Genomic DNA, 18,054 nt, shown 5'->3' on the forward strand with positions numbered 1-18,054 from the left:
TGTCGCTGAGGCAGTGCAAAGTCATTGTGGAGGAAGTCTTCCACATGCTCTGGCTTTTCCTTCCAACAATTAATGTTGCAGGCAGCTGAAAAAGTTGTTCAGTTGTTACCTCTATAGCTGGTATCTCAGATATTTCATGGTCTCTTTAACAAGATGGGGAAAAGCACTTTGCCAGCTGTCCTCTGGGCGTGAAGGGGATCTTGCTTGCGGGAGGTTGTATTTTTTCATGTGGGTTATCCTCTTTGGTTGTAACTTTCCTTGTGGGAAGAGTGCAGTGTTTGTCAATGCATTTCTGAAATGTGTTCACGAGTGTATCATGTTGACACTTCGGGGAGAGTGTCACGTTTTCTTCAGCAGCAAAAGTTAGCTTTTCTGTGCATGTGAATTTTTGCAATTTTGATGCTTTAGGATCCTTAGAGCAGTACATGGGCGTTTTGATTTGTGACTTGGAGCATAGGCCATGGCAATATGACTTTTATGGATCTTGTGATGTATTGTGGTTGTAGGCGCAAGCAAGATGCCACCGCATAGGACAGTCAAAGGCTGTGAAGGTGTATCGCCTCATATGCCGCAACACATACGAACGAGAGATGTTCGACAAGGCCAGTCTGAAGCTTGGTCTAGACAGGGCTGTGTTGCAGTCCATGAATGCTCAGAAGGAGAATATTGGAATGGTGAGCTGTTCTTCTGTCTGTTAAGAAGCAATCTCAGCTGTATACCATCCTGGTGACTTGTGCTTGAGTGTCTCTCATTTAATTCAGTTGGGCACTCTTTAAAACTGACACTGCTGTTACCTTGTTGACATATAGCTGCTTCATCAGGTTACATGTTTCAATAAACAAATAAACAAATTAGCAGAATATGAACGACACCTTCCGAATGTGGGCTTCACCTGATGCTTCCCTGCATGAGGTGAAGCCTGCTTTACGAAATTGCCCATGCTTCCGTACCAGCACAAAGAGATTGTAGTTTAGCTTAAGATAACGTTAGCCCAAGTTTATTGTGCATACTCCGCCTGAGGAAGGGGCGGTGTCCCTCCTGTGTGCAGTTTAGCGGTGGCAGTGGGAGATTTTGATTTGATGTTTGGGAGTTTGCCTAGACTCTTAAATAATGCCTACAGCCCAGAAACAAAAATGGTGTCCTAAAGATGTAACTTCTACAGGGCATGTATTGTAAGCTCCTTCCTATAATCTTCCTATCAAGTTCCTATAAACTCTGTAGATGCCGAAACATCTTTCAGCAGGTACAAAATGATTGCAGGCGACAGACGGTTCTTTGTGAGAGGAACACAAGATATCATGTATCTAATGCTGAGCCACAACAGTGCTTCGAATCTGTAATTTTATAAAATATTTTTTGTTACCACGTTATCCAAGAAAATAGTGTTTCCCATTTCAAGCAGCTGTTGACTGCTTGCCGCGGAAAATCGCGGAATTTAGAAGTCGGTGCTGCAGAATTTTAAATTTGTCACAGCAGAAAACTGGAGGCCTTAATGATACCCATATCATTGCATCGTTTTTTATATTTGCGTTTTGCCAGTGTTACTGTTTTTCACACCTTGCCCTGCAGCATGCTTTCGCATCAGCCTTATTTCAAGAGGGTGGGGGCTGTACAACAGACTAAATGACCAGCTCAGAAAAATGTGTGTTTTTGATGTGTAGCACTTTTATGTGGCAATATTGATTCTCAAAATAATTTTTATGTGTGATCTGTATTCACCTGCTATACTGGCTATGTGTCTGCAGAGTGTGTCATCTAAAAATACTGAAGTGTGCATGACTTTGTGGTTATACAGAATCAGCAACTTACAAAACAAGAAATAGAAGACCTTCTACGTAAGGGAGCCTACGGTGCCCTCATGGATGATGATGCTGAAGGGGAGACCTTTTGTGAAGAAGACATTGACCAGATCCTTTTACGGCGCACTCACACAATTACGCTAGAGTCAGAAGGAAAAGGCTCCACTTTCTCGAAGGCTTCCTTCACTGCTTCTTCCACTCGTAGTGACATTGATGTGGATGATCCAAATTTCTGGGAGAAATGGGCGAAGAAAGCAAACTTGGATGTTGATGAGCTCAAGAGCAGGGTATGTAATTTAATTTATACCAGTGGTTCTCAAACTTTTTTGGCCCGGGGAACCCTTTGGACCTAGCCAGAAGGACGAGGGGGAACCCCTGTTCCTAAACATGAGCAGTACATCAGATATCACGTACATCAGGCCTCCACGAAGAGGTCACCGAGCTTCTTGCTGGCACGTTCCAGGCCTACTCCTTTGCCTAGTAAGGGGTCTGTCAACGGGTCAAAGCGCCCATAAACAACGGAAAGAGGCCGCAAACGAACTCCGCAGCCGCGGTGTGCGTGCTTCTGGCCTGCCGAGCGAGCTTGGGCGGGGGAATTCAAGTTCTGTGAATGGATAGGGGCCGAGGCGGCAGCCTACTCGCGGAACCCGGGAAGGCAGCTCGCGGAACCCCGGTGTTCCGCGGAACCCAGTTTGAGAACCACTGATTTATACATACAATGGCATACATAAGTTTCCAGCTGTATTTTTGCGTTATATTTCTGGCGATTCCTTGTCACTGAAAGACATTTTACTTTTAACTTTATGAAAAACCTAATGGGAAAATATCCACGAAAAGTTCAAAGGTAACCAAGTACCCACCTGTCACACAGTTTAGGGTAGCTTGCTGTTGCTAGGGCCACACAGATAAGTTCATGCTGCACCCAGGTACAGTGTGGATGATCTATGAATCTCGCAGTGGATGCATGACTCCACACATTTAAGTTCATAAACCAGACCTGATACAATAGTCGACGTGCCACACATTTTCTGCAAGCCCCACATTCACATGCCACTTCTGGTCAACTTCAAGATGCACCATTCATGTAATGATGCTTCCAACTCGTGCTACTTTTCTTATAATTATTAAGGGAAGAGCGTCAGGATGAAAGCTGCCGACATTTCGAACAGAGATTGTTCTTCCTCTGGGAGCCCTATTCTTCCCTTATCATTTCTTTACAAGTTCACTGGATTTTTTACCTTTCTGTTTTCTTCTAATCAGTTGTCTTTTTAATAGAGGTGTGCAAATATTCGAAATTTCGAATATGAATAGAATATTTGTGATATTCGTTTTCGAAAACTTGATATTCGAAGTTCTTGAATATTCGTAAAAGTGCGAATATTCGATTCGTATTTGAAAATCGTAGCAGCTTATTACAAAGATTTTGTATACTAGTGGAACAGCTGCAAAGCGACGCGTGGAGCTTTTGAGGTATGCTCATCTGCGAATGCGTCGTTACACGTTTGGTAACCGAAACTAGTACACAGTTGTGTGCAGCAGCCATTTTAAAGTCTGCCCCAGCCAAGCGTGAAACCGCGGTACGCTTCATGCATCGACAGCGCGGTCGCGGCTTTAGTAGATTGCCAACAAACTCGGAACATTCGTGTGAGGGCTACAGTTCGGTGAAATTCAGGTTCGATATTGAAATTTTGTTGGCATTCAGCTGAACACCGCTGTTCACCGTGCCACTGCATGTGCAGCCAAAACTCTCGTCTTTTTCAGTTTTGATTTGTGGTGGTCGGCAGTATATAATAGAAACACGGTCGCGTGTGATGACGGCGATAATCGAGGAGTGGGAAGTGACTATTTCGACATAGTTTCTCAAACTCCGGCGCTGTGCAACCACATGTTAAAAGTGCCAACTAGGACGACAATAACGCTGCAAAGTCATTTGAAGCTGCACTAACCGTTGTTACAGATTATAGCAAGACGCATATAGCTTAAAGCCTGACCCACATGGAGCAATTCTGCGTGCATCGGCGTGACAAAGTTTTGAGGCACGTGCGCAGTTTTCGCCATGAAATGAAAGAACCGCTGAACACGAACGTCGCGGACACAATCACGCGTGATGAGCACAGCCATACAACATCGTAGACGATCGCAGTTTTACTGCGCTAATGAATGAAGCTGTTCCAAACTATGTCTTATCGTCAGGAACGATGGTCTCATGCATGACGTCACGCGTGAGAGCACAGTCGAACCGTGCAATTTCTCACCTACATGACAAAAGCAGAAGGCATTGTCAGTGCAAGAAGAGAGCAATCTCCACCTTCATTTTCTTTCTGCGATGTGCTCATTACTAAACCATCTCACATTCTGAACATGTCATTGCTCTTTACTTCCATTCTGTCTGTTTCACCAGCACTTACAATGCCAACACAGGTGTTCACTGTTCATGAAAGATGTTTGAAGTGCCAGTTGTTTTTACAGTTTTCAGCTTGCCTCATGAGAGCAACACATTGTTTTATTGTAAAAATAATTTTACTGTACATGTGCATATAGGCATGTATGCCCTATGCTAAGCCAATACATTAATACATATTCCTTGTTAGCGCTTGGGGTATTTTTCTAAGCATCAGCAGAACAGAACTGTGACCATGCTCGTTTTCGGGGCTTATTGTTACTTTTAAAAGCCTGTATCTTATGACATGATATTCGATTCGATATTCGAAGGACAATTTTGCAGATATTTGTATTTGATTCATATTCGAAAATTTCAATAATTGCAGAACTCTGATTTTTGGCTTAAAAATGTCATGAACTGACTGTAAATGGTTCCCACTATGTCAGTGACATGACGTACATGAAGACCACTAAAGCTTACATGTTTCTACACTGCTGCTCTCTTACATTCATATGTTCATACATAGTTTTTCCTGCTCCTGCACAATGACAAACCTGAGGAAGCAGCTAATCATGAACTGATGGACAAGTGGGTCTGGACTGCAATTTGGGCTCAAAGTCTGGGGTCATTTGGGTTAAACCCAAATGTCACAAGGCTATCTTACCTAGCCAAGTGGAACAAAGGATGTGTTGTGTTGAACTATATTATGCATCTTTACTACAGAATGACTTGATACTGCAAGAGCCGAGACGGCGCACACAAACTAAGCGGTTTGGCACAGATGACCATATGTTGGATCTATCGGAGTTAGAGTCGAGTGATGATGACGAAGATGGATCTGGGATGCGCACCCGTACAGGAAGTAGACACCGGAATAAGCTCCGTGACTCCCCTTGCTCATTGGGCAGCCGAATACGCCGAGGTGGTCGAGGTCGCTACTTCAATGATGATGATTTCCTGGGAGAGCTTGCACCAGGCAATTGGACACGCACAGAGTGTTTTCAAGTGGAAAAGGGTCTGCTAACGTTTGGGTAAGGAGAAGGAAACTCTTCTAGCCCTCTCCACATGTAGTGATGCATGGCAATGTTCCTTAGAGTGAGGTCTTTCATTACCACGCTTAGCTCCATCTATCACGCAGGATCGATCAAGTTTGGCAGCTGATTTCAAATTTCCCACAATCCCAAACTGTGTAACGATATGTAGTACATGCCGTATTTTCTCGAATCTAAAACTGCCTTTTTTTTCTAAAATCCCATGTTCGAAAGTCTCTAGTGTCGCCATGGATTCGAATATCCACGCCACAGCGAGTTCAGGGGAGATGCGGTAGCGGGATCGAGACAGTGGCGAACAAATAATAGCCAACAAACGGAGCAATGGCAATACGTAACAATACGCAATGCTACGGCAATCTGGGCACAATGGGGACTGCGTTCATTCACTCTCATGGCCTCGTCACTCTGCTGCGTTTGAACTTAAAGTTATCGCTTTCGTCATGAATGCAGCAACAATTTAGCGGAGGCAAGGCAGTTTCAAGTATCGGAAGCAAATGTTACGAGATGGCTAAAGCAACAGGGAGATATCAAAAATTGTGCCAGAGCAGTGGATTTTAGACGCTTGGTGCAATGTACCTGACGCATGACCTATTGGATAATCTAGTAGGTCATGGCCTGACGACGTTGTTGTGCGCGCTTTTAAAAAGTATGGTTCGTCGACCGCTTTGGACGAAACTGAGGGCAATGACCTGTGGGCAGATAGTGACAAAGAAAACAGCGGCGAAGAAAGCGGTGATTAATAAATGGTATTGTTCATCATTTCCAACTGTTATACTGCCTCCTAATATATATATATATATATATATATATATATATCTTGAAAAGTTGGAGTTGGATCGGACGGCTACGTAATTATAGTTGAAATAAATGGGAGACAGAAGACGAAAGTAGGGGAAGTAACAAAAAAGGGGTTTATTAAAACTTAAAAATCAAGAAAGTTAGGAAGAAGGCGGAGCTTCCGCCGTAACGTAGACATTTAGCTCTTTTGTCCCGAAGAAGGCGGAGCTTCCGCCGTAACGTAGACATTTAGCTCTTTTGTCCCGAAGAAGGCGGAGCTTCCGCCGTAACGTAGACATTTAGCTCTTTTGTCCCGAAGAAGGCGGAGCTTCCGCCGTAACGTAGACATTCTCCCTAACTTTCATGATTTTTAAGTTTTAATAAACCCCTTTTTTGTTACTTCCCCTACTTTCGTCTTCTGTCTCCCATTTATTTCAACTATATATATATATATATATATATTGTTTTTAATTCGTGTGCCCTGAACTCTGGGGTTGCCTTAGATTCAAGGTCTTCTTAGATTCAAGAAAACACACTTGATCAAGAAGCAAAGTAGTTATGCAAAGTTATCTCTTCCTTCTCACATTGATACACCAGTCTTTTAATTTTTTGTGTCCAAGAAGCAAAGCGTTGGCATGCCTTTCTTCGAATTCTTTTCTTCGAAGACAGATATTTTTGGGTACAAGCTGGTGTCACACATTTCGTATTTACTCGCATATTGGATGCACTCACATATTGAACGCACCCCCAACTTGAGCACCCAAATGCTGGTATTCCCCCCCACACATGTTAAATGCACCCCGACTTCAGTAGCACGGCCGGCTCGTATCTCGCAGCATGAGCCAGCATATGGTGGTTGTGCAGCCAGTCATATTGTGCAGGCGGAAAGAACGAGTGCCTGGCACAAGAGTGACGAGGGACGAATATGGTGGAGGGGAGGAGGACCTTGCAACTAATGAGCGGTGGTCAATGGAGTACTGTTTGGAGGTGTTCTTTGGAGTACAGTCGCCGACCGATTTTTCGGACCCAGAGTTTTCGGACATGCTTGATTGCTCTGACTCCTTCGCGGAACGGCCACGGGTCCTATCTGACTCTGTTTGCCCAACCAGCGAATTTCTCTCTTGGGGTGACGGAAAATATTGGTATAATCCGAAATTGGTATCACAAGTAATCAACCAACTAAAATATTGACGCTAAAATATAGGCAATGATTGTTAATTTTCCATTCCTCTGAGTAGAATAGGTCTGTTGTAATGCTTTTGCGTCTTCGTTTTTGGCCAACGGCTTGATTCAAAAGGCCCAGCACGTGCTGTCCACCTGCGAATCACACGACAGCGCCGTAACGCGATCTTCTCTGAAAGCACGCATGCGTTAGGTGAAGCCGACTTGCGGACTTGATGACGGTGGTGCCTCTGTCAGAGTACAATGACGAAATGTCGCTTCGGGAAATAGAAGTTGATGTTATCAGGCAGAGCTGGAAGCGTGTTAGGAAAGCATCGACAAATTTTTCCAGCCTACTAGTGCTTAGTAAAGTTCGTTTCTCCAGACTGCTCGATTATTCTGACTTTGGCGCGATCCCCTCCGGGTCCGAAAGATCGGACGGCGACTGTACTTGTGGTTTGTTCTTGTTCTCATCGGCACCTCCATTTTTCTTGGCAACCAATCGACAAATACGTAAGCTATTAATGGAAATATAGGCTGATAGCAGAGGAGCATGGAAAGTGTGATTCACAAGTGAATCAATCAACAAACTGTTCAAAGACAACGTCTGACTGCTGTACACAGAGTGAATGACGACTGCGGACCATGAACTGACGAAAGCTGGGAAAATGAGGCAGCCGGCGACACAAACAGTTCGTGAGTGGACTGTTCAGGTTTGGGACATGATATCTCATCATAATATCATCACGAAAAGTTTCGAAGTCACTGATACTTCGTCTGCGCTTGGTGGAATGGAAGATGATTTGGTGTTGCAGAATCGCGAAGATGAGGAGATTCCGTTGGATTCCGGAGACTCTGATATCCCAGAATAAAACTGGAGTTAAAGGGGCACTAATATGCAAAAACAACTTGCTCTCAAGTGAAAGTCAGTGTTTCAATTCAAGAAAGCGCAATGAAAACGGAGCCGTCTTTGGCGGCAACGCATGGTGTTCTAATCTAACGCATCTAATGAGACAGAAGGACAAGCGCGCACATATCTATCTTGGGCATGTGGATTTGGAACGGGTCCGATCGTAGTGTTCCGTATGTGCGTGGCATGATGTGCACTGCTGTATTTTTCAATACAGAATTGTAGCCTACAACAGTTCTTGCGAATGTTCCACTGACAACATTCACCTTCATGTCTTTTGGACAGCGACACTAGTCCACTTCGCCATGCTCACTATGTTTTTCACCGAGACTGCTCCATTGCGTGGCACGTGCATGCACGTGTAGTATGGACTGCATGAGCTGAAACGACGTTCACTGCTTAGCGCCGAAGCAAGAAAGAGTCTGGTATAATTTCGATTGTAGCTCGGAATCTGAATCGAAGTTTTGAATTATGATAAGTATGAAGTTAACATGGCGTGTAACGGAATTTGAAGTGAACTTGTTTTTGCATTTTAGTGCCCCTTTAAGTGTACTTTGATTGTTGGGTTCTAAATTTTCCCAGCGTATTGAACACACATCCCTCAATAACGCTAAATTTTTGGGTTTAAAAAAAGAGTGCGTTCTATGAGTACATACAGTATTTACCTCCTCTACTGGTGCAAATAATCTGGTTTCACACAGTGCCTTGATTTGCCCCCATTCCCCCCCGTGGTCGTGTATGGTACACTTGTATTTTGAGCTTGTATTTCCCAATGATCTAGGATTTTCTTGAGTGCGGGGATCTCCAACTATCGTAACAAACTCCTTCAGTTACGTTAAGTATCTCAGTTGAGAATTGCCTTTAGGCTCAAATCTTGTTGTAACAGAACAGTGAAACTAGTAACTTGATTACAGTAACTTGATTACTACAATCTTCGATATAACGATAACTTCGATAGAATGATCAAATTGCTATTTCCCATCAGCCTGTTTATTGAAATGCACATAAATGAGACTCGAACAACAATTGTCTTTGAAATGCTTGATTATGTATAGCTATCAGAATCCACTTTCCATACTATTAACATGAGAAAGTGAAAAGCATTTGTGAAAATATCTGCCCAGCAATGGTGGTTTGTACAAAGTACATTTGTCTAGTGCAAGAAGCAGCACAATTAAGAAGGATCTGGTAAAAGAAAACTGCCTGTGTAAACAAATACGGCTTCTCAAATTTTACTGTAGAGAAGATTTACCGTAGAATAATACAATTTGGCCAAGAGGTTGATGACTATGTATTAAATGTTGGAGCAGAAACTCACTGCTGAGCTTTGTCCATTAGGTGGGGTCGTTGGAAGGAGTCAATTGCCATTGGCTTGTGGAGGAGACGTGTGACGGTGAAAGATGTTGAAGAGATATCCAGAGTCGTGGTTAGTTAGCATTTACTTGTTTTGTGTACTGGCCAACAAAGATGCAATTCTTAGTGGTATCTCGTCTTTTCCGCAGTTGCTTTATTGTTTGCGGCATTACAAAGGTGACGAAAAGATAAAAGGATTTATATGGGATCTTATTGCACCTACTGAAGATGGTGAAACCAAAATACACAAGAATCATTCTGGTAAGATTGCATTTTGGTGTCTTTTACATTCGTGGTTCTTCTACCTTGAAATCACTCCTTTTGGTTGAGACTTTTAACCATTGTACCATTTTCATGCCCAGGTCTCTCTGCACCTGTGCCTCGTGGCCGTAAGGGAAAGAAGCTGAAGCAAAATGGTAAGGGGGAGCCAGACTCACCGGACATGTTGGCCGACTGGGCACGAGATGACCAGTACAACCCAGATATCTTGCTCAATGACGACGGGTATCGGAAACACCTTCACCGGCATGCAAATAAGTATGTGTTTTTACCTAACCTGTGTAAACAGTTTAACATTGAGTATGCAGATATATACATTAAGGGAAGCAGTGGGGTTCATTCTCAAAAGATGCCAAACTTTTTGGAGGTTCCATGCCATCTAAAATGCCTGTGCATTTTAAGTGTTCGTAAAAATCATTTCTAGGTACTTGATTGATGCAATTGCTGATAATTTTGAATACAGATGCTGGTAAATGTTGTGTTTGAATATAAATAGAGGTTATCAAAATTGTACAACACCTGTATCATAGTAAGATATGCCACTACATTGATGACTGGACTAGTTTATCTGAAGCTCCTCTTGCCTATGGTTTGAGCTTCCAGAACCTTCATCTAGACTGCATTGTAGACCCATAACTGCAAATGACAGCAGACATCCCAAAAGCAGGCCTGATGAAACACACTTTGGTAGAGTCCTATCCCTAGGGGATGCCGAAGCTTCTCAATATGAACCCAAGGCGGTGCTTTCACAATACATAGCAATACATTATGTTGTAAATAAACGTGAGTGCTTGCTCATTAAATGTATTACTTCTTAGGTCAGTGTTCATTCGTGTTCCTTTGTTAAGTGTGTTGATCTCTCCTTCAGCTTTAAAGGTCCCGTGCAACCTACAAATATTAGAGCTCATTGCTTAATGAGGTCATTTGTGCAATTTGATAAGTGATCTGGTATGCTCTTTGCTGTACGAGTCCACATGCTTTGCACATGCTGTCAACTAAGGGTTGGACAATTGCCTACAGAGCTTCTAGCTTTATGGGGCCTCCCCACATTTTGTTCTTCCTAGAGCTGTTTTTAACACTGTAATAAGTCATAGATCTGTTGTACGCTTGCATCTAGCTCCCAGTCCACTGAGCCATTGATACACATAGAATAAATAGAGACAGCAAGTATGGTACCATGTACAACTACAGATCTCAAAGAATTAAAGGTCTCGAAGCAGTTACAGTGTGTGGCTTGGCTTTTGCCTTGGAGTTCTGTACTTGTACCTATTTTTTGGCCTGTCTTTTGATAGGTTACTTTAAGGTATGCCATATGGGCTACGCCATTATTACCTGTGCGACTACCATTTTCCTCTTCAGCAGTCCCCAGGATAACATATTTATATATTATTACCTATTCTAGGGTTCTTCTACGAGTTCGTCTTCTATACTACTTGAAGCACGAGATAATTGGTGAACTGCACCAGCAAGTCGTAGCTGGTGTGCCAGCTAGGTGAGTGAACTTCTGCGCTTGCTTTTTATGGCGAACATATAAGCTGGTCTCCTCAAATTAGGAGCACCAATGTTAATCCATTATGTTGTGGGCATGTGCAAGTGTAGTACTATGAACTAAATTTTTGCTGCGTTTCTGCGGAGGCAGAATTCGCAGGAGGCAGATTTGTAAGATTTCTGCCAAAGTTATTTTCCCAATGCGTGCTTCCTTTAAACATAGAATGCATTCCTAAGTACAGGATACTCAGTACTATACTGAGTACTATACTGAGTACTAAGTAAAGGATTCTTCCAAATACAGTTGTGATGCAGAACTTGGGAATGAAATTTGAAACCACACAAGGAATAATAATGAAATTGACATGTAAGACACAAAATGCAACTTACATACAGTCATATCTCGATATAACGAAACGCTATACAACAAAATTTGCAGCAAACTAACCTGCCATGATTGGCTGCCATATTTCTTCATGCTCGATGCAACGAAATGTTTGGTACAACGAAGAAAATTCGGTTGCCTGTGAGTTTCGTTACATCGAGGTTCGACTGTAAATGCACCATACATATTGCAAAAATGGTGGTGTCACTTATCCACATATTTTCTGTTTCTTGCACCTCTTTCTTTACTGAAAAAACCTTTTGACCTAACTAAGTAGACAGTGATCAGAATGGGCAGTGTTGCTGCAGAATCAACTAATTTTACCAGAAATGATGATGTAGTGTTCCTGATGATTGACATGTGTCTTCAAATAGTGAACAGTGCACCATGTCGCTATGTTCAGTGATGAAAGTGGTCATGATGCTATAGCAATTGTGTACCAGTGGTTGATTATGGAAAGATGATCAGCTTTGACCATGTGCTTGGTTTCTGGCTGCCCTACTGTGCTACTACTTTTCATTTTGTTGCAGGGATATTCCAATTCCCCCTCCCACTGCTGATGGAGAACCTCCAGCTCCGTGGTGGGACGAGGAGGCCGACAAATCGCTCCTTGTTGGGGTCTACAAACATGGTGAGTTTGGAAAGATAATTACTGTTTTGACTAATGGGTCTGAAGCTTACCTTCCTTGCTCTTTATTTTTCACATATTGCAGTTGTTGCTGTTGTGTCTCTGTGTTCAATAGGGATCTGGGATCATCAGCATTGTCAGATGTCAGCAAGACATAAGACAAGCTTAAGACCAGAGTATGGAATTGAGAACCAAATTATTTTAAAAGCTTCAACAAGAACATAGTAATATGTAGCGTAGAAGATGATGTGTGCGTGAATTATACTTTGAGAAGCTTAATAGAAAAGCTAGATAGGTGAATGGATGAAATAGGTTGCTGCCCTCTTCATGCACTGCACTATGGGAACTAAGAATGGAAGCTAAGCTAGGGGTTAGTTGTCTCATGTCAGAGATGAAGGCTTCTAAGAATTCCATTGCTGTATCATCTTTGGCTCGCTTGCTCTTGACTACAGAATCTGTAGTTTTGCGGGTGTATCATTTCCTGTCTGCGTCTCGTGCATTAGTTTTAGCTGGTCGGCGTTCGTGCAGTGCTTGCGATGTGATCGTCAAGCGTCGATTTCGATGATCAATAGCTTTCGCACTCTTGTATTGAGAGTGGTCCCGCACGTTCTTTTTTTTTGCTTAGATGTGACATTTTTGCGAGATGCTCGCAGCCATTTCGAAGAAGCCACACGAGAGACAGAAGCACATTACAGTCAAACCTCGTATTATTAGTGGGCCAGAGAAAAAAATGCTAAACTGTAGGAGAGAAAAAATGAAAGTGAATGAAATCTGTATGTGCATACTTGCTTCCATTTTAGAGGTTGGGATTGCCTGGGTTGACTATACATTGAAAGTAATGGCTGCATTCCAGAACTCTCCCGGGTCGACCCGAAAGTAGGGAGTAGCTACTCTCCGCGTTCCAAAACCTACTTGATGACGTCGCAACCCCCGTTCCAAAAATGGGTTGCCTACTCTAGAGTAGCTACCCGAGGTCGACTCGCTCTACCCCCTATCAGACGGGAGTAGGTAAGGGTAGTGACGTAAGAGCTGTCGTCTGCATTGAAATCTACGGTCGTCTGCTTTTGCTGCTGCTTGTCTCGGCAGCATCATAAAGGATGCAGGAAAGTTCCAGTGCCGATTTTGCGACCTGATGTTTTCTTCAGTGCAACATGCATGGAACCATACATACAACACACATCAGATCGTTGCATGTGAGGGTCGAAACCTGTTTCTATGCATTTTAGAGCTAGCTGCGGACGAGAACAGCGGGTGCGTTCCACAACTAACCCTCGAGTAGGAGTTGGTCATGTGACAGAGTTGTACCTCGTGACCAATATTGCCTGCTTTTATCCATCGTGATTGTTACTTGTCGGGTGAAATTGATTGACACTTTGCAAGTTCCTTATAGAAGCCATATCTTCATGGTTTGTCTCAAATTATCTCAATAATCACAAGCATTTTTGGTAGCTCCTTGGTGTTTGTTTTCAATACAGAGTGTATATATATATATATATGCAAAAAATTTTAAATGCTCCAAGCTAGCGCTAGCTAAAACATTCTTTTATATCAGCATACTTGGTGGAATTCTACTTTACTGTTGCATTTCTGTTCACATGATTTCGATACAAGAGTTTTTGGGACAGCTTCCACGTAAGGATACTGTAATGTGATGATTGGATTTAGTATTCCCTACGATATCATTAAAAACAGTCTTGACTGTATTCATATTCATAGAACAGAGAAGATATTGTCAAGGAGAAGAATATTGAAGAGATTGACAGATTGAGCTTGATTGACATTTGGCACACAACATACATTATGTAATTACGAGACCCCAATTCCTAACTATGGAACAAATGCTGCAGACAATTATGTAAATATTCTGACTAGCTGTATCAGCTATATCATTATACATTAAGTGTCACAGGTCACCAAAAGCAATTCATTTGAAGAAGAGACTTGGCGTTAGCAACATAATCATTGTGATGCAGCTACATGATACAGCTGTACACAGTGTAAGGGTATGCTATTAGCCCATATTCTAAAGAGTTCAATTCAGTTCAATTTAATTAAATTAAATTCAGTTCAATTTGTATCTACATGGTGCCTGTGAACAGTGTTTTGTTCAGCTAACGAGTGCCTTGTTTTCATTCCACACAATCCATACCCTAAATCTGTCTCGAATACTCTGATACCAAGGCTTTGATGATGCGTGGATAGCATGTTATGTTACGTGACAAACCGCAAATTTTGAATTGTATTATCACTGATCATGTGTGTTTACCACTGTTTTCTCTCTTTTTGTGTGTCTTTGTTTTGTAGTGCTACATAGACATGTATGCACATTAAATGAAGAAATAATTTCTGTGCTATTCTACTTGTAGCATGTGGTTGTCTGTTCTGTAATGTACCAAATGTGCTTTACACCCCCTTGGATAAGCTTTGTCTTTTCTGGCCGGCACCAGATACATATAGCGGTTAGAACCTGTTGTGAACACAGACAGATTTTTGCTTCAAAAAGTGTCCTAGCCTGACATAACTGAGTAATTCCAGTCTGAGTGCTTTGATTCAAGTTGAATAGATTGTCTACATTGACTTGCAGACCCCCTCCTTGTAAATTGTAATTTTCAACCTTTTGAATTGCAGGTTACGAAAGGTTTAACCTCATGCGTCAAGACCACACGCTCTGTTTTCTGTCTCGCTGTGGTCCACCAGATGGAGCAGCCCTCTTAGCTGAGATGACTGCGTGAGTTCAAATACTGTTTGTAGAACACTGTTCACTGTTTTGTGAGTAGACATGCAACCTTTGTGCTGCCAGCGTAACATACATTCAAATGAAAACCTCAAAAGTTCAATACGCTACGACAGTACATCTCTGCGCGTGAGAGAAAGGAAAGGTTGGAGAAAGCATGTGACAGAGCATCTGTCCACTCAGGAAGCAGCAATAACGGGGCATTTACAGAGGGACCACAACACTGTGGTGAAAAAGATGAAGCAACGTGGACCTCACGTGTAGTTGTTGTGGTACCTTATTTAAGAGCGACCCAATGAGACCGTTCTACGTGCACGAGAGGAAAGGGAAAAGCTGAGGTTCTGTGCAAAAGGCTGACAAAGTTTTCAAAATGGCACTTACCGTATTTACTCGCAACATGTCGGGCCCACTCATCCTACCAATGGAATATGGAGAGAGACTGCGACATTGCGAGAAGCCGCCACAAGATGCACTGACAATCAAAAGCATGCTATAAATAATATGGTGCAAATACAGGCAAGCTGGTGGATAAATTCCATAGTTGACAGCCTGAGCATAGGCAAACACGAAGAGCTCAAATGAGCTGTTGTGGTGTGTTATTTTGTTGTTTGCCCATACTCAGGCTTGCGTACTATGGAAAGCATGCAATGTTTGCCAACTTTATCACATCGTGTTGTAAAGGGCGTTTCACACTGCAAAACAAAACCAAACAGCGACAAGACACCGACAAGACTCGGACGCTGTCGGCGTTCCGTGTTTCGTCGATATCAATGTCACACTGGCAAGACGGCGCCACCAACACTACAACGAGACACATGTTGTTGCGGTGTGAAATACTTCAGTGACAAAAACATCAACAAAACATGTCGTAAGACCGTGTTTTCACTGCTTTGGTCGCAGTCCAAATTTCGAGTGGCAGACATCACATAATCTTGTGTTTCTGGCAGTCCAGAGGTGCGCATTCACTTATATCGACATTGAGCACGTTTTTTGCAGTTTAGACATCCCCCGCAGTATGACCGAGCACAGAGAAAGCTGGAGAAACACCACAAACGAATCATTGCCATGACACCTGGCCGATCTTGGATTCGGAGGTTGCACAACGTACTTTTGGCAGCGTAGACAGGCGTTGGCAGTGTTTATGTCTGGTGACAGGCGATAGACGAGGGCCTCAAGTGTCCGAGATTCCAATGCGATCCAGGCGTCGGCTCTTGGTAGCGCGGAAGACTTGCTATGTATGACTGTTGGCGGCAACCTATGTTCCAGCGCTCGGCTTTCGGTGGGAGCTCCGTCTGTACTTCTATCTGTCCTCGGGCTTTTGATCTCATCTTTCCTTGTCTCCCTCAATTCATCGTCCACTACACGAGTCTCGCACAGGGGTCCAATATCGCAGTCAGAGCCAATCACGAACGCTGACCCGACTTTTACTGCTTTATGACCAGCCAAAGGAGGGGGACACAATAGGAGAGGTCCCAATTGCTCGAAGGGGCAACGGGGCTTCATCACCCTTTGTAAAAGACGATGCACGCTTTCTGTTTACCACAAGTAGAAAGCCAAAAATGTATGTTGGGTAAAATGTTTTAGCGGTACTCGTCGTCTGAATCTGTAGCAAGATACAGCGAGAGACGCCAGTGTACTCGTTCCCTCCGCCATCCTGATATGGGGAGAAGGCGCGATTACTGTGTCGACCGCGTCGAGTGTTTTCAGTGTGACACGAAACCAAAACAACAACCTGCGATACGACACGCTCCGAAGACACTGTCGGATGACGTGGTCGTCTGTTCGTGTTTTTTGTTTGAGCAGTGTGACATAGCAACAACAACGACAAAAACGCTTGTTTTTGTTGACTGTCTTGTCAGTGTCCCGGCAGTGTGAAAGGCCGTTAAGTTCATAGCATATTTTTCCAGCATTTCTTTCCACGCCAAGTGACAGTACCTTCCATTGCGTCACTGGACCATCGTCCGAATGCATGGCGCAAACCAAACAAAAGCACGGCAGTAATTTTGGTAACACTCACGGCGTGGTGAAACCCGCGTGGTAAGCAGACACCAATCGCCGCAGTCGCTGAGAGGTGCTGGGCGAAAATGTGGGTGCGCAAAATACGGGATTTTTCTTCTTTTAGTTTTTTTTGTGCCAAGCTAGAGGTGTGCAAATTATGCGAGTAAATACGGTAATTGTTTGGTAAGTTGACAGCAGTGATGCTCATGGTTTGAAGAGTGTCCAGTGGGTGGCAGTAAATTGGTGGAATGCAGTTCGATGATTTAGCAGTAGTGTAATTATGGTAGTCCCACGTGTAGCATGCACTATTGAGAAACTGGTTTCTGTCATTCATTTCTTGAGTAGTGAAAGGGTGATAATGCTGAAGTTTATCAAGGAAGGAAAGTTCAGCATGATGGGGCATGTCGCTATGAGGCTCCTAAACAGCATTACTCCTGTAAAATGCTCTCCTGGACCATGTCAGGCACACCACCACCACAACCGCAATTCCACCATTCTGTTCTGTTCTGTTCTCTGTTCTGTTCTCTGTTCTGTTCAAGTATCATGAACAAAATTAAATGCCAAAGAAAAGTCACACAAATCAAATTTCTACCCTAGTGAACTTCTGTTGGTCAGTTTGTGTATATTCCACTCCATCATTCAAACACACATGATAGAATGTTGTTCCCCTTTGGTACATGTTGCAGGCGAGCGTGCACCACTTTGACACTACTGGAGTGCTGCTCTGTAGTCTTGCATCGTACTACCACTCGCTGGCCCCTTTTTAAACTGTAATATGTATATCTGTTGCCCATTTACAGGATGGTCAAGGTTCTTGAATTGTCAAGGTTTTCATTTGAGACATGTTGCGCGTCGGCAGAATGCCTTAGTCTGACGAAAAAATAGATGGAGAGTAATTAAAAATGTAAGGTTGTAGTGCATGTACGGTATTAAACAGGCATGGACAGTTCAATTATTTATTTTCATGTGTTCATGATTGCTTCTGTATTGGTGTCAAACCTTAGACCCTTAAATAGTTCTGTCAAAACAGTGAAATTGCAGATATAAAGCATGTAGATATAACCACAGGCAAATGCCTTGCAGTCCCATGTTAGAGCTTTATATATA

General features: G+C 43.0%; 1 protein-coding gene across 9 annotated transcripts in view; it reads left to right on the top strand.

Annotated features, from left to right (window-relative positions):
- The window catches only part of LOC135377822 (chromodomain-helicase-DNA-binding protein 7-like), a 135,207-nt gene that overhangs the window by 52,214 nt on the left and 64,939 nt on the right, over positions 1 to 18,054 (top strand). For all 9 annotated transcript variants that reach the window (XM_064610523.1, XM_064610515.1, XM_064610518.1 and 6 more), the window contains 9 exons: positions 507 to 674; positions 1,796 to 2,086; positions 4,906 to 5,213; positions 9,421 to 9,508; positions 9,585 to 9,696; positions 9,798 to 9,972; positions 11,117 to 11,206; positions 12,118 to 12,218; positions 14,844 to 14,943. In XM_064610523.1, the coding sequence (XP_064466593.1) occupies positions 507 to 674; positions 1,796 to 2,086; positions 4,906 to 5,213; positions 9,421 to 9,508; positions 9,585 to 9,696; positions 9,798 to 9,972; positions 11,117 to 11,206; positions 12,118 to 12,218; positions 14,844 to 14,943 (1,433 nt within the window). The remainder of the gene's footprint in view (positions 1 to 506; positions 675 to 1,795; positions 2,087 to 4,905; positions 5,214 to 9,420; positions 9,509 to 9,584; positions 9,697 to 9,797; positions 9,973 to 11,116; positions 11,207 to 12,117; positions 12,219 to 14,843; positions 14,944 to 18,054) is intronic.

Source organism: Ornithodoros turicata, chromosome 1 (assembly GCF_037126465.1).
Source record: "Ornithodoros turicata isolate Travis chromosome 1, ASM3712646v1, whole genome shotgun sequence".
Lineage (NCBI taxonomy): Eukaryota > Metazoa > Arthropoda > Arachnida > Ixodida > Argasidae > Ornithodoros > Ornithodoros turicata.